General features: G+C 43.1%; 1 protein-coding gene across 2 annotated transcripts in view; it reads right to left on the reverse strand.

Moving 5' to 3' along the window:
* LOC139540094 (GTPase HRas-like) overlaps nucleotides 1–17758 on the reverse strand; it is a 34954-nt gene that overhangs the window by 13336 nt on the left and 3860 nt on the right. For both annotated transcript variants that reach the window (XM_071343652.1, XM_071343653.1), the window contains exon 2: nucleotides 1441–1579. In XM_071343652.1, coding sequence (XP_071199753.1) covers nucleotides 1441–1551 — 111 coding nt within the window. In that variant the 5' untranslated portion in view covers nucleotides 1552–1579. The remainder of the gene's footprint in view (nucleotides 1–1440; nucleotides 1580–17758) is intronic.

A 17758-nucleotide genomic window follows, 5' to 3' on the forward strand; every position in this document is an offset into this window, starting at 1 on the left:
ATAACTGCCTTAGTGGAGCACGTGATAACACCTTTAATTGGGATCTGTTTCCCTGTTTGGGGGTGTTTGAAGGATCTACATATATAAGTGCCATTGCATTGAGCACAGCCATTACACTTGTAGTTTCCATCCGGTCGAGGGGCAAATTGACGTTGTGCAGGGAAATTTTGGGGTGGTAAATTAGAGTTTACCAATTGATCTCTGAGCGCCGCGAGAATACCGATACTGTAATCGGATCTTAGAATGTTTGAACGATTCCTTTAATTTGTTCAGAGCACTTTGAATAGTGGGTAGTTAGAATGCAAGAATGCTTCTTTTTGCGAGACATGATCTTTTTCAATGACAGTCTCGATTTGTTTGGAATTTTCTCAATGGCGGTATTAATCGGACCATTTTTGTACCCCCCCTCCTTGAATTTTCTTTGCGTCTCAGCCATATTTCTGTCGAAATCTGATTGGGTTTTGCAAATTCTATGCAAATAAATTCCATTGCTAAATTAACATACTAGCAATATGGAATGAAGTATAAGCTGAAATCCATTGATGCGTGTTCAATATAATAACTAAACATTTACACACGTCTCTCGACTAGGCCTAAAGCATGAGCCTGGGACCCACACATACACACACACACACACACACACACAGAGGAGTGTGCTGGTTGATATATACGCTAAATCCCTATGCTGTGTGACTGGCCAGGGAAGAGGTAGTGGTATCAAGAGGGCAGAGTAGCAGGGCAAATGTTTAGCGTCCCAACACACAGACACAAACATGTGGTGCAGGGCCTTTGTGTGCTAGTGCATAGGGGACAGGAATGCACACACACACAAAAAAGACATTGTCTGGCCAGAGGCAGGCGTGGTGAGAACGAGAGAGAGAAAGGGGGAGAGAGAGAGAGGGTAGTGGAGAAATCAGACAGACTCTCTCTCTCTCTCTCCAAATCTCTCTCCCGCTCTTATAGTGAACGGAGGGGAATGACATTAGGAGTAGCGGTGTAGTAAAAAAACAAAAACAGTTGGAGAATTGAATTGATAGTGAGTGGTCATATTTGGTAATGAGATTTTGTAGTGAACAGCAGGGACGGGACAATACCAGTAATGCAATAGTCGTTAGTGTCGTGGCAAGGAAACAAAACAAAGTGGTTTTAGGAAAACATCCCTAATGTTGGAAACAACATGTTGTCATCCAGAGTCACGTTGATTTATTTTCCAAGCTATAACACACTATTTTACATACAGCAGGTTTTAAACAGACCAAAGAGTAGTCTGCTTCGTGTTTTAATGGAAAAAATATTGCAGCCATAGTGAAGTGGTCTCTCCAACGAGCCAGCGGAGTCACACTAGGTTACTCTACTCCGTTCACTAGACCAGGGGAGGGGCCACATCCGCATGACATCACCCACAGTGATCAGCTGCAGACAGAAGCTCTGGACACATACCTCTATGGTGGGGTCGTATTCATCCACAAAGTGGTTCTGGATAAGCTGGATGGTGAGTGCACTCTTCCCCACACCTCCTGCCCCCACCACCACCAACTTGTACTCCGTCATCCTCACTGCTCCCCACACACACACACTTCTGCGAGAGAGAGGGAGAGCGTGAGAGAGGAGAGAAAGAAATAGCAGAGCAGCAGAAAAACAGGGAGTGAAGAGAAAGGTTAATACATGTTATGATGTTTTGTTATTCTTCAATGTACAGTATACATTTGGGGTACTGTATATTCATTGGCAGTATTCTGAGTCTGACATTAGCTTCCCTGAACTCCTACCGTGCTACGGAGTTAACCACCACCTCTGCCCAGAGGTGAGATGTGTGTGTGTGTGTGTGTGTGTGTGTAGGGGGGCTGAGACCCCATAGGGGAATGTGAAAAATGTGCTGAAGGTACTCAATGTTTCCATCCACTCCCGCTCAACACGAGGGGGAGGGAGAGAGCGGAGGGGGTTTGACACTGGCAGAGTGCTCCTCATTGATGCCTTGTATTGCCTATCTCACAATCGGAAGCCTTTTTTTTCTCCATACAGCGTAAAGGTGCTGTTTCTCTGAAAGCCTGTATGTAGCCCATGCAGCTGTTGAATATACAGTACATGGTGGCACTGCAGCATTGATGGGCAGTGGAAAGGAGAGGACAGAGAAGGGGAGGCCCTGCTGTCAGGTTTTAGGACTACCATGTGGGTCCAGTTAACAGGCACAGCCATTACAAACGGCTGCCCTGCCAATAAATCATTGGCTCTCACTAAACAACTTGGGTCGTATTCCTTAGTGCAAAACGTTTTGCAACAAAAGCAAGCGCTTCTTATTGGACAGGCATGTCCTTTTTTTGTCTTGTCTGCTTCCATATGGCTAATAGTAAATACGACCAGGCCTTATTCTCTTCCAGAACACATCCTTTCCTATTGTGATCTCACTTTATCTCTAGCCTGACAACTCACACTAAATTTTTCCGCTGCTCTGTCGTTCACTACATACTTTAGTGAAGTCGTTTGTGGTGATGAGGGGCATTGTACAAAACGTCAGCGATTGGATCGTCTCTAACCAATCAGATTATCAAAGCTAATGACGAATTTTGAAACCGGCACTTTACGCACGTGTTCTGGCTCAACCCATCGGTTTCTGGACCAATCAGACAGCCCGGAATATGTTCACATTCGGTGAAAGATTGGGGAGGTACGTCCATGGGCGTGGCGCAGCGTTTGGCTGAAGCAATGAGTCTGGGTAGCCAGGCAACTTCATCTCATCACTGATCTGACATGACTGGAGAGAGAGAGACTCAAAACAACAGGCCGTGGCAGGTAGGCGAGCGGTTAAGAGCGCTGGGCCGGTAACCAAAAAGTTGCTGGTTCAAATCCCTGAGTCAACTTAACCCTAATTGCTCCTGTATGTTGCTGCGTCTGCAAAATGTAAAAATGTCTGTCTTTAGAAATGCATTCTTTTGACAGGTGAGAGCTATAAAAAAGGTGGAAATCTACCATATCCAATCCATTCATTGATCATGAAGGAGAGGAGGCAAGGAAAGGGAGCCATAGGAGTATTGTCCAATACACAGTGAACTGTCAAGTGGAAGGGTAAACTGTCTGTACATATCCAGTCGCTCACTGCAACAGATGGCAGAATGGAGTGTGTGAGAGGGATTCAGAGATAACCCACAGCATCAGATATGAATGTAGCCTTGATGACACTGGTGATGGTTTTGATCCATGTGTGTCACTACACACTAGCCCCACTAGCTCCAATCAGTGTGTCACCTGTAACTATATAACACGGTGTCAGACTAGTGGCTTACTTATAGGACATCAGTGCCGTAAAACAAAAAACGCTAACAGAAAGCTATCAATTTGTAATTGTCCCATAAGATCTCAGCACATGCATCCCAGGCCAGCCTTAGTAGACCGAGCCAACCAGTAAAGCTCTGAACTGACAGGGTCAAACCCAATAGGCCAGTGAACTGGGTGGCAGTGTAGCGTGGCTAAAACAGCCACACTGCTAAATTGTTGCCCCCTCCCAAAAAAAGATTAAACAAATATTCTTAAAAAAGAATAAAATATATATCCACACACACACACAGTACTCATTCAAGAGTTTCTTTATTTTTACTATTTTCTACATTGTAGAATAATAGTGAAGACATCAGAGTTATGAAATAACACATATGGAGTCATGTAGTATGTGAGAAACCCAATTGATATGGTTTGGATGAGTTGGACCGCAGTGTGAAGGAAAAGCAGCCAACAAGTGCTCAGCATATGTGGGAACTCCTTCAGGACTGTTGGAAAGTTATTCCATGTGAAGTTGGTTGAGAGAATGCCGCGAGTGTGAAAAGCTGTCAAGGCAAAGGGTGGCTACTTTGAAGAATCTCAAATATATTTAACACTTTTGTGGTTACTACATGATTCCATGTGTTATTTCATAGTTGATGTCTTCACTATTATTATACATTGGAGAACGCAGCAAAAATAAAGAAAAACCCTTGAATGAGTATGTGTGTCCAAACTTTTGACTAGTACTGAGATATTATATACACTCAGCAAAAAAAGAAACGTCCCTTTTTCAGGACCCTGTCTTTCAAAGAGAATTCGTAAAAATCCAAATAACTTCACAGATCTTAATTGTAAAGAGGTTTAACTGTTTCCCATGCTTGTTCAATGAACCATAAACAATTAATGAACATGCACCCGTGGAACGGTCGTTAAGACACTAACAGCTTACAGAGGTAGGCAATTAAAGGTCACAGTTATGAAAATTTAGGACACTAAAGAGGCCTTTCTACTGACTTTGAAAAACACCAAAAGAAATATGCCCAGGGTCCCTGCTCATCTGTGTAAACGTGCCTTGGGCATGCTGCAAGGAGGCATGAGGACTGCAGATGTGGCCAGGGCAATAAATTGCAATGTCCGTACTGTGACACTCCTAAGACAGCACTACAGGGAGACAGGAAGGATGATCATCCTCGCAGTGGCAGACCACGTGTAACAGCTGTACAGGATCGATACATCTGAACATCACACCTGCAGGACAGGTACAGGATGGCAACAACAACTGCCCGAGTCACACCAGGAACGCACAAACCCTCCATCAGTGCTCAGTCTGTTCTCAATAGGCTGAGAGAGGCTGGACTGAGGGCTTGTAGGCCTGTTGTAAGGCAGGTCCTCACCAGACATCACCGGCAACGTCACCTACGGGTACAAACCCACTGTCGCTGGAGCAGACAAGACTGGCAAAAAGTGCTCTTCTGTCGAGTCGCTGTTTTGTCTCACCAGCGGTGATGGTCGGATCCGCGTTTATCGTCGAAGGAATGAGCGTTACACTGAGGCCTGTACTCTGGAGCGGGATCGATTTGGAGGTGGAGGTCATTGCAGGCAATCTCAACATTGTGCGTTACAGGGAAGACATCCTCCTCCCTCATGTGGTACCCTTCCTGCAGGCGCATCCTGACATGACCCTCCAGCATGACAATGCCACCAGCCATACTGCTCATTCTGTGCGTGATTTCCTGCAAGACAGGAATGTCAGTGTTCTGCCATGGTCAGCGAAGAGTCCGGATCTCAATCCCATTGAGCACTTCTGGGACCTGTTGGATCAGAGGGTGAGGGCTAGGGCCATTCCCCCCCAGAAATGTCCGGGAACTTGCAGGTGCCTTGGTGGAAGAGTGGGGTAACATCTCACAGCAAGAACTGGCAAATCTGGTGCAGTCCATGAGGAGGAGACGCACTATAGTACTTAATGCAGCTGGTGGCCACACCAGATACTGACTGTTACTTTTGACCCCTCCTTTGTTCAGGGACACATTACATTTCTGTTAGTCACATGTCTATGGAACTTGTTCAGTTTATGTCTCAGTTGTTGAATCTTATGTTCATACAAATATTTACACATGTTAAGTTTCCTGAAAATAAACGCAGTTGACAGTGAGAGGACGTTTCTTTTTTTGCTGAGTTTATATAATAATTATACAAAAAATACATTGGGATGTAAAAAGGTCAGTGTAAACTTAAATGACTAAAACCAGATAGTGTTTAAGATAATGGAGCTATATATATTTTTAAAAAATAAGATAATTGAGAACTAACAAATCACCAAAACAAAAACTAGACAGTCAGGGAGAATCAAAAATTCAAAACATGTCATGGCATGAGGCCCCCATTGATTTTGTTAAATTTTTTGACTCACTCGGCATAACACGGCATAAGCCATAGCAAAATGTGTAGAATCGTGTTTTGCAACATTATTTTCTGGATGTAACCAGGACCTCAGCTAACCACAAGATAATTTCACTGATGCTTCTTGGCAATCGCAGAACCCCTCCCTTGGTTACACAAATTCAGAGTGTTGTAACAGAGGACGTAGATCAGTGATATAGCATCTCAGAGCGGTTGTCAGATCTGTGGAGAGACTGGGGAAAACGTATAAACATTTCACTGCAAGTCAGGAGTGTGTGTGTGTGTGTGTGTATGTATGTATGCATGTCTCTCAAAAAGGCAATAAGCAGATGAGGAGACAAGACTGAACACACTGGTGGAATCAGTTCCAGTACGACACCCAATCCTCTGGCCAGCCAGCCAACCATCAAGAGGTGAAAGAAACGCACACCTATTTAGGCCAGGTGCTGGCTAGCGGAGTAGAACACTTTAAAAAATAAAGGAGAGCCGCACACTCTAGGAGTTCAGATGCAAAAATATTTATGTCCAACAGTTGACAGACAAGCTGTCTTCATCAGGGTATAATGAGCCAGCCAAACAACCCCTCCTACCTCCCACCACTGCAACCTAGTGTATGGATCTGCCCCACCTTTATCTTCTACTGTACCCACACAGATCACGTACAAACAAACAAACCCTGGATCTTCTACCCCACATATGCATACTCCTGTGGTAAGTACACTACACTCACCACAACCTTCTTGACCAACCAGCCACTGTACATCTTCACTGCACTCAGAAATATCTTTATTACGCAACAGCCCCATCCTACACTAACCTCCTGTCCTGACCTGTGTGTGCGCGGGCACGTGTGTGTGTCTGCCCCACCCTACCTCTACAGTTTGAGCTCCATGAAGCCCTGTTACTCCTCATGTGCTCATAAAACTGTACACATACTCCCTGTGTGTACACACACACACATCTGCCTACACACAGCAGCTGCAGTGTTCCTAGAGGAGAGGAGTAACTAGTGACATCAACCTGGACAGTTTGATGAGAGCAGGATACATGAAAAAAATCCCCCAAAACAACCCATTTACAAGGCTAATGCAGTGGCGGGGAGTCAAAGGCAACAGAAACACACACACACCAAGTAACTCCTATATTTGTCTTGTGTATTAATAGATAATGCAACTCTGCTTCTTTGAGCCCCTATGTGTGTGTGTTGTCCAGACCAGGGGGACTTGTTGATGAGCAGACTGACTGTTGGGTCACGGCAGGCTTCTTTCTGACAGAGCAACTGCCTTCTGCTCTGCTCTATATCAGACTTCCACAGGGTTTCATGGAAACAGGTAGCTCTCCAGATCGGCTAGACCATCACCAATGTCAACACTCACAGGCTTGTGAAAACAACTTGATGGCTATAATTCTCTCTCTCACACACACACGGCTATAATTCGCTGTCGCAACAGGAAGGGAATTACCACGACCTCAATCGTGTGGGCAAACATTTAGCTTCCTTCTTTCCATACTGTAAATAAAGTCAGTAAAAAACACACGTGCACGGAACATCCACGTAAGTGCATACATGCACGCACACTATTCTTGTCTATGCACACACAATGCACTAACATAACCAGTTAAATGCCCAGTATCTGGCTATTACAGCAGAGGTGGAGGACATGTTTTGAGGCGTCTCTTGGCTGAGCCTGGCCTGGGCTACCGTAGTGTTATCTCCTGAAGCAGGAGGCTGTAACAGAATACAAATCAGTGATTCATTCTATTGTGATAGAGGTCTGGTCCAGAGAGAGAAGCAGCTGCTTTGATCCATCCCTCTGAATCAATAGGGAAGATGGCTTCTTGCATACAGGCCATTGTTGCCTTTTCAACATGGAGATTTATAGCGGCAGATCTATCTTACTGGGCTGTCACAATCCTGACAGGCGGGTGGACACAACTACAGGGATGACAGAATAGGATGACATCACAGGAGAGGCACAACCAATCAACAGGATGGACTGGGCAGGTAGGTCAAATCAGGGAGACGGTGGAAAATGACAATTACTTCTCCTCACCTTCCCTCATCCGACTCCTAACCATTCCACTCCCTTGGTGCTCCCCCCTCACCTGTTCCACCTCCGTTGTAATAAAATAAAACATTTTATTAAAGTAAATGTGAATAAATTATGGTTAATAAGTGATAAGCAGTAATGGGCAGTCGCTACCATCATGGGAATTGTAATTGTTAAATTCTGTGTTACAGCATTCAACCCACATATTGCATTTCATGTCTAAAACAATTCATCGAAACAGAAATCGAAAAGTGATGATCTTTTACCGAAACAGACCTCAAAAAGCATTAATTGCTCAGCACTAATAGTACCTTGTTTCTACGCCATATCAGGGATTGATCATGGATCGTTAAATTCTCATTATAATGAGAATAACAGTTTAACTCTGTAATGTGACATCTGTAGTCATATCATGACATCACTTTGAGGCGTGCCCACATTGGGAAGAGCCAATAGCGGCAGTCTAGGCAGATTTGAATTTTATTGTGGATGTTGGTAAGAGGAGCTGTCTATTACACACTTCTATGGGTGAGGGGAGACAAAGCCGTGCCATTCAATTACAATCTAGGCCACAGGTGTCAGTCATTCCATGTAGGGCCGAGTGTCTGCGGGTTTTCCCTCCTCACTTGTACTTAATTGATGAATTAAGGTCACTAATTAGTAAGGAACTCCACACCTGGTTGTCTAGGGCTTAATTGAAAGGGGGGAAAAAAATGGAAAAACCTGCAGGCACTAGGCCCTCCATGGAATAAATGTGACACCCCTGATCTAGGCCATGTCAGAGATTAATAATCCAGATATAAATAGGGAGATGATGATTTAAAAAAAAAGTTTTTGCAGCCCTGCCTGCAGACTCCAGTACCACTTGTTGTCTGTAGGGATCTGTGCTCTTCTGTGGTGTTTGTCTAGGTACTACTGAGGGAGAACACTACCACGAGGGATGCCCCCCCACACACAGTTCCCTGTGCCAACCATACCCTCTCTCTCTCGCTCCTCTGACTGTTTGGTAATTAGTGCCACAACACGTTGGGTCTCTCTCCACCAGTCTTAATTAGCCCCTAAAGTACACGCATACTCCCAACACTACAGTACACAGACCGCAAATATAGTCACACACACACAGTCCAACCCCATCACTACAGTAAACACATACAGTCTGGGATGGGCACAGTGCTGGTGATCTTATATATAAATAAATAAAGATCACCAGCATATATACAGTGGGGAGAACAAGTATTTGATACACTGCCGATTTTGCAGGTTTTCCTACTTACAAAGCATGTAGAGGTCTGTAATTTTTATCATAGGTACACTTCAACTGTGAGAGACGGAATCTAAAACAAAAATCCAGAAAATCACATTGTATGATTTTTAAGTAATTAATTTGCATTTTATTGCATGACATAAGTATTTGATCACCTACCAACCAGTAAGAATTCCGGCTCTCACAGACCTGTTAGTTTTTCTTTAAGAAGCCCTCCTGTTCTCCACTCATTACCTGTATTAACTGCACCTGTTTGAACTCGTTACCTGTATAAAAGACACCTGTCCACACACTCAATCAAACAGACTCCAACCTCTCCACAATGGCCAAGACCAGAGAGCTGTGTAAGGACATCAGGGATAAATTGTAGACCTGTACAAGGCTGGGATGGGCTACAGGACAATAGCCAAGCAGCTTGGTGAGAAGGCAACAACTGTTGGCACAATTATTAGAAAATGGAAGAAGTTCAAGATGACGGTCAATCACCCTCGGTCTGGGGCTCCATGCAAGATCTCACCTCGTGGGGCATCAATGATCATGAGGAATGTGAGGGATCAGCCCAGAACTACACGGCAGGACCTGGTCAATGACCTGAAGAGAGCTGGGACCACAGTCTCAAAGAAAACCATTAGTAACACACTACGCCGTCATGGATTAAAATCCTGCAGCGCACGCAAGGTCCCCCTGCTCAAGCCAGCGCATGTCCAGGCCCGTCTGAAGTTTGCCAATGACCATCTGGATGATCCAGAGGAGGAATGGGAGAAGGTCATGTGGTCTGATGAGACAAAAATAGAGCCTTTTGCTCTAAACTCCACTCGCCGTGTTTGGAGGAATAGAAGGATGAGTACAACCCCAAGAACACCATCCCAACCGTGAAGCATGGAGGTGGAAACATCATTCTTTGGGGATGCTTTTCTGCAAAGGGGACAGGACGACTGCACCGTATTGAGGGGAGGATGGATGGGGCCATGTATCGCGAGATCTTGACCAACAACCTCCTTCCCTCAGTAAGAGCATTGAAGATGGGTCGTGGCTGGGTCTTCCAGCATGACAACGACCCGAAACACACAGCCAGGGCAACTAAGGAGTGGCTCCGTAAGAAGCATCTCAAGGTCCTGGAGTGGCCTAGCCAGTCTCCAGACCTGAACCCAATAGAAAATCTTTGGAGGGAGCCGAAAGTCCGTATTGCCCAGCGACAGCCCCGAAACCTGAAGGATCTGGAGAAGGTCTGTATGGAGGAGTGGGCCAAAATCCCTGCTGCAGTGTGTGCAAACCTGGTCAAGAACTACAGGAAACGTATGATCTCTGTAATTGCAAACTAAGGTTTCTGTACCAAATATTCAGTTCTGCTTTTCTGATGTATCAAATACTTATGTCATGCCTTAAAATGCAAATTAATTACTTAAAAATCATACAATGTGATTTTCTGGATTTTTGTTTTAGATTCCTTCTCTCACAGTTGAAGTGTACCTATGATAAAAATTACAGACCTCTACATGCTTTGTAAGTAGGAAAACCTGCAAAATTGTCAGTGTATCAAATACTTGTTCTCCCCACTGTATATATTTAGAAGCTTCCAAAAGCATTTGCTTTGGACCTTGCATCAGCACCTACATTAAATTCCACACAGCTCCAGAGGTCAAAATTGGAGGAGCAAACCTCATGAAAGCACTTTCCAGTGGGGACAGATAATATAGTCTACATACTCTGTCTGTCTTCGGCCACATCCCTGCCTGATGGCCTACTCTATACATGTGTAGGGTTATATATAGCCCACGGCCATCTTGAGCTGGGGGACATTAACAGTTTGTTTTGAAACCCTAGATCTTTGCCTAGACCATGAGAGTAATCTTACATGACAGTTTATTGAGGTTGGGAGCTGGGAGTCGCTGGACAGGGGGGGGGGGGAGTCATCGACCTGAAACAGTCAGAGACATTCAACTTACCTTACCTTACTGGTATGCACTGCACCCCACGAGTTAGGCCTACATTTTGGACCTAGGAGGTAGTACTGCCTTACCAACACGTTCTGTTCATATACAGTGGGGTCTGAAATTATTGATACCGTCAATAAAGATTATTGCTAATTTCTGTATAAAATAAATAAAAATACTGAGCTATATTGTATGCTCCCCCAAAAAATTGGGAAATTATATTATTTTTAACAAATACAATTCCTCAGAGAGATTACTTGAACAACATTTTTTTTGGAGGTGGGTCAAAATTGACACTTAAAGAATAAATAATTGCCATAAATAAAGTATTCAAAAATGTAGTATTTGTCTCAATGTTCCTAGCAAGTCATGTGACTCTGTAGAGTCACATCAAGCTTGTCACTCTACAAACTTGTTGAATGCAGTTGCAGTTCTTTTTGGATGTGTTTCAGATTGTGTGCCCAATAGAAATGAATGGTAAATAAGAATAGAATACTGTATGTTTCGAAACACTTCTACATTAATGTACCATAATTATGGATAATCCTGAATGAATTGAGAATAATGAAAGTTAGAGGGTCAAAGATCATATCCCCAAGAAATGCAAACCTCTCCTGTTATTGGTAATGGTGAGGTTAGGGAGGGAGGTTACTTGTTAAACAAAATCTCTTTCTCTGAGCAATTGTATTAGTATAAATTAAATAATGTAATTTCCCTTTTTAGCATACAATTTAGCTCAGTATTTTAATTTGTTATTTTTATACAGTTATTATTGCTCATCTTCACATCAAGGGTGTCAATAACTTCAGACCCCACTGCATAGAAACAGTACACGCAGGCAGAAAATAAATTGTATTCAGCATTGATTTGATACTAGTAGGCTACTCTTTACCACTCAATCGAGTTTCTGATGAGAGGGAGACTACCTTTCATCCTGAAAACAAAGAATTGTCCTGCTGTCGGTCCCACCCATCCTATATCGAGGATGAAGAACTTAAGAGCGGACCTCCTGCGTCTACACATGCAGCCCCCTCTCTCAACTAAAGCACTTAAATTGGTTAAAGGATCCATATTGGCAGAGCCAAAAGCCCACTGCAGGGATAATAGATTTTTAATGGAGAGATGATTGTAAGGGGAACCTCTCTAGGGACGGATCACAATCGAACACAGCGACCACCATGGAGCCAAACCCCCCCCCCCTTCACACACACACACAAATGACTTCATCTCTGTAAATGGCATCTTTAGTGGGGCACTGGAGGAGACTTGGCTGCAATGCTACAACACAATGTAACCAAGCCTTGACACAATTTAGCTTAAGAAAATCCATCCATTTACAAAGGGAGATGTAACTAGCCAGGCCTTTCAGGTTTCTACACTAACTTTTTCCACTGGTGCTTGTCGCACAATTAAAAAAACTAAAACATAATGACCTGGCCTGTGTACCATAAATGTGCATGCATTCCATACAGAACCAGTGTTCTTACATTGATTTACTGTAACAGCAAAGTAAAGAGACTTTAAAATCCGCAATAAATAAATATTGCACTTTATTTTAAGAGCTTTGTGTTTTTTCTGCAAAATTGATACCACAGCAAAAAAATTATCAATAAAAAAAAGTGGGAAGGAGGTCTGATGTTTCAGGTTGACTCTCAAAATCACACTTATTTTTTTATAGAAAAGTCCACAACAATGCTTAAACCTTAAAAATGAGCCATTTTGATTTTTTTTGTGTAGTTAACCTTTAATTCAGGTGTGCAACAGCCAGACAGCTGTGTTTGGCTAGTGGCATGTCTTTAGCCACATGTGGAGTTTTCAAAACAAATGGCCATTGGATTGATGCAAATAACCATGATTATGCAAGGTTGGCATAGGCTACTTTGTAGTTACCTTTTAATTGCCTTTGCATCTAACCGAAAATGGTTATGCTATCATTAGCGACGCGAACGGCCACGCAAGTGGTAGACATGGTGGTAAACATATAGCAGGGCTTGATATTCCGGTAAATTTTCCAGTAGCACACCATGCCAAAGCTACTGGCCCCAAATGGAAAAAAATTCTGGCCCAGTTCAAGATCTGACGGGAAAGCGAATGATGCGCACATAACTTCAATAAAATCATCTGCTATCTTCCATTTGCAAACTGAGCAACTACTGGCTTCATACAGACATCGGCAAGTCAAATTCAAGGACTATCAAGGACTTTTTCCAAGCACTTAAATTGTAATTTTCGAGCACTTAACATGATATATTTCATTGTTGTAATAAGCCATTTTGTCAGGGAAAATGGCTGCACCTCTATCCAGTGATGTGAAATCAATAGATTAAGGCCTAATGAATTTATTTCTATAAACTAACTCAGTACAAATATTTTACATTGTTGTATGTTACGTTTATATTTTTGTTCAGTATAGACAGCATGCTCCAGACACAAACACACTAATGAAGCCTGTCCACATGTGGTAGCTAGTCAGTCTCACCATTTGGGATGTTGAAGAGTTATTGAGGGGTTACTGTATCATGTTTTAAAATCAGAAAGCGACCAAAACATTTTTTTTTAACACTATGGAAACCAAGTTGAAGCCAACATTCAATGATTTTACAGCAACATGCGCAACAGACTAGCACAACACCATTCAATTGAAACGGTGGTTAACAAACAAAAGCGCCTACCTCATAAAAACTGATGAGAAATTAAATCAAGGAATAATTATATTGGAGTAGTAGAACTTCTAAATCGGCTACCATAACATCCATGAATTTAAGGACTAAAGAGCCTAGAGGAAATGTCTGATTCAAGTTAGGCTTCCATGATGGTTGAATATTGACAATGGGCAATTCAGCCAAGACTTAGATTTTTTTATTTTTTTTATAAATACCTGGTTTGCATACCCATTCTTGCCATAGCATTTACTGGTAGATATAACTTGGATCATATTCCCTACCCCTACCACTGTTGGTCTTCGCGCCACACAACAACCAGCTGTTTGAGAGCTGCACGCGCTCTCTGCCCGACAGATTAATAGGCTGTGTGCAGTGCGCTTGTGATAAATAAAGAAAAACATCGACAAAAACGAACAGCGTCGGAAATCCATCCGTTTTTAAAAAATCAATTATTTAGCCTGGATTATTGAGCCCTGACAAACAGGAAGGGGCATACCCGTGCAGTTGTTGCCTTTTCAGAATGTTGGTTTATTGTGAAACAAAAACTAACGTGACCAGGTACATTTTCACTGGCACCGTTGCATAGGGCTGGGAGATATGGCCTAAAAATGTTCCTTAAAAAAAAACGTCACCCACGTGGGTATAACCAATGAGGAGATGGCACATGGGTACCTGCTTCTATAAACCAATGAGGAGATGGGAGAGGCAGGACTTGCAGCGCGATCTGCATCACAAATAGAACTGACTTATATTTTAGCCCTTGGCAACGCAGACGCTCATTGGCACGCAAGCAGTGTGGGTGCAATAATGGAATAATATAGATTTCTACACATATTTTGCAATGCTCACGCACGGTGTAGTCAGGGTATAAGGTTGTAACGTAACAAAATGTGGAAATAGTCAAGGGATCTGAATACTTTAAGAATGCACTGTATACCTTGATTTGATTTTTTTTCCCTAAATAAGAGTTGTACAATTAAAAGGTCAAATACACCAGATTTTAAACAGTCAGCAATAATCTGATGAATTCAGGGCTTGTGAAGTTATACCTAGGCTGAATATAAGCCTTCCACAACCTTAAGACCCACTAATAATTAATTTTTCAATAATCACTGATCTGGCTTTCAGGTCTATGAGAATATTATTTTTTTTTAAACAAATTTAACTAGAACCACGCATAATGCACATTCACTAATAATGACAAACTTTTTGTAGCGGGTATTGGCTTACAGAAAATGAACACAGGTCTCATCAACAATCAAGCTCACGGGCTAGTGATTAGCCAGCTAATCTTTAGCCAACTTGGATCTATTTGCTAGCTAACCGTATCGAACCCTATCTTTAGGGATGGATAATGGGAGCACTAGATGGTGAGTAACCCCATTACATTCATCGCTCATCCATTAGAACACAATGTGAAGATAGAAGCCTGCATCTCCTATGAATAGGGTCACAGTTTTCAGTCAGTCTTGATTAGTTATCAAGATCCTTGGAGTCAAAAAAGCAGGGGGGGGGGGGGGGGGGGTTAATGAGTGAGAGTGCAGTGCCCTCTCTCTTCTTCCCAATAAAACACTGTGTGTAGAAGAGAATAGGGCCCTAGCCTCAAAACAGTCAGCCTCTTAGCAAAATATGACATTTTTCCTCACTGGGTCCTCCTTTTAGGTTGTTAACCAGGGATCATCTCACACACACACACACGAGACCATCAGTGCACAGAGTCTCTCTCAATTCAGCTCTGACAATAGAAAGCAGCTAGAAGACCAACCATTCAATCCATTAGTCAACAATCCCTAACACAAAGCAACATGCCCAAGCATTAGAGGGGCCTTGTCCCTCAGGTAGCTTCGGCTACCCCTCATCAAGTGTAACAAACCACCTTAATGCCCGTTATGTGAATGGAACCTTTTATAAATCTGACCGTGTCCATATCAATGGTTTATCAAGCTTGAGTGTAAATGAGTAGACCTTCCATTGGAATCATTACTTTTTGTATTAACCTGTTACTCATGGGGTATTGATGACATGAGTCATGCTTCTTGAAATCATTCTTTATCAGCACTGATTTGTCATCCACTCATATTTTAGTGTACTGTATTACTAAGCACTGTATTACTAAGCACCACTAGGCTACTGTATTACTAATAAGCATCGACATCATAAACAAAAATAGGAAGTTATCATCAAAACACCCGATGACTGACAATGTGTGAAACTGACCTGCAATGAATGGCATGTATGATTATACAGTGTGAAAATATATCATCCATAAAGGTCTCTATAGACATCACTCCAGCGATCAACATGCCTGCGCGTGCATGGGCGGAGTCAGATTTTTTGGGAGCAGCATGCACTTCTGCATTCCACCCAGAGAGGAAGTCTGCCTTGTGTAGTGTATATCTACTAGGGGGCTTGGGATGTCAGAGTAGCTTACCAAGCAAGAGGGTCCGAGGCACTCTGACCGTAGCTAGTGATGACATTTGAACTTCCGGATCCGGTGTTATGTGCCTTTTGTTTACAAATACTAGCTAGTATGGTGTTCTATTTTTTACTTTTTACCAATCCCCCCCCAATTTCATGATATCCAATTGGTAGTTACAGTCTTGTCCCATAGCTGCAACTCCTGTATGGACTCAGGAGAGGTGAAGGTCGAGAGCCATGCATCCACCGAAACACGACCCGCCAAGCTGCACTGCTTCTTGACACACTTCTCGCTTAACCCAGGAGCCAGCCGCATCAATGTGTCAGAGGAAAAACCATACAGCTGGCGACCTGAAGTCAGCGTGCATGCGCCTGGCGTCCACAAGGAGTCATCGCTGGAGCGCGATGGGACAAGGACAAACCAGCCAAACCCTCCCCTAACCCGGACGACGCTGGGCCAATTGTGTGCTGCCTCATGGGTCTTCTGGTCGCGACCACTCCGCCACTCAGGAGGCCCAGACACTTCTTAAGGATTTAACTAGTTACAGAAGCAAACATGTCACTCTACGAATTGGAAGACCTTGAACTGCTCTTACTACTCTGGAGGAGAAATAAATAAAAAAAGGAGAATGGAATGTTTGTCCAGTGAACACTACAAGGGACAAGCTTGTCCATAGCTAAGTGCTGCAGAAAGGCTGGCTATGACCCTTCGGTTTTTAGCGAGTGGCAGCACACAAAGTATCGCATCAAGTTATAAACTATCAACATTTTGTGCCATAATCACAGAAGTGTGCCAGGCTATCTGGTATGTCCTGAAGGAGGATTTTGTTGCTCATCCCTCCATGGAAAAATGGGACGAAATCGGCTGAGTTTTGGGATCGTTGGAATTATTAGTTGTGTGCAGGAGCTGTCGACGGAACACTCAGGCAACGAGTACCACAACTACAAGGGCTTTTTCTCAATGGTACTGATTGCAGTTTGCGATGAAAGTACGGCTTCATCATGATCGACATGGGTGCATATGGTTAGGAGGGAGACGTGGGAATCTTCTCGCAAAGCAAGGTCGGCTCCCAACTCATTGCAGCTACCAAGGCCGGAGTGCATACCGGGGACCCAAACACAGAGCACATATGTCTAAGTGGGAGACGAGGCATTCCCAGAGTAAACCTGATGTGACCATATCCATGTAGATACGCTAAATGCATATGACTAATTATATATGGTGTGAAAATTATACCAATATAGAACTTGTAATTATATGCCTCATAAAAGTGATCTAGCATCCCAATAAGAGGATTGGGGCCTATGTCCAAAGCATAGGCCACACAGTTGTTACAGTACACAATAGTATTGAACGGGAACATGAAGGCTAACGGAAACACTTATTTTATTCAAAAAGGTTCTGCTGGCCTTGATGTGCGCAATAACATAAAGGACTACTTCCTCATACCAGCCGGTTGAGTGTCTTTCCAAGATGCTGCCATCACACGTGGCACCCTACAATAAATGTAAAAAATGTTGGTGTGGTACGGAAAACATGGGCGCACATATGTTCTCTTCCTCTGGGTGATGTCTGTTTCTAGGTCATGTTGTGAGCGACACACTTAGCTTCACCGTTTGGATTTTGGCCGTTATCTTATTCACACTTTACTAATCACAATAAAGAGTACAATAATGAGTCACTTCGTCCTCGTGTTGTTTTAGTTTGTCATATTCTTTTAAGGCTAGACCCACAAGACAATTACATGGCCATGTACAACCTTGTGTTATGTG

This window comes from Salvelinus alpinus, chromosome 15, assembly GCF_045679555.1.
Source record: "Salvelinus alpinus chromosome 15, SLU_Salpinus.1, whole genome shotgun sequence".
Taxonomy (NCBI): domain Eukaryota; kingdom Metazoa; phylum Chordata; class Actinopteri; order Salmoniformes; family Salmonidae; genus Salvelinus; species Salvelinus alpinus.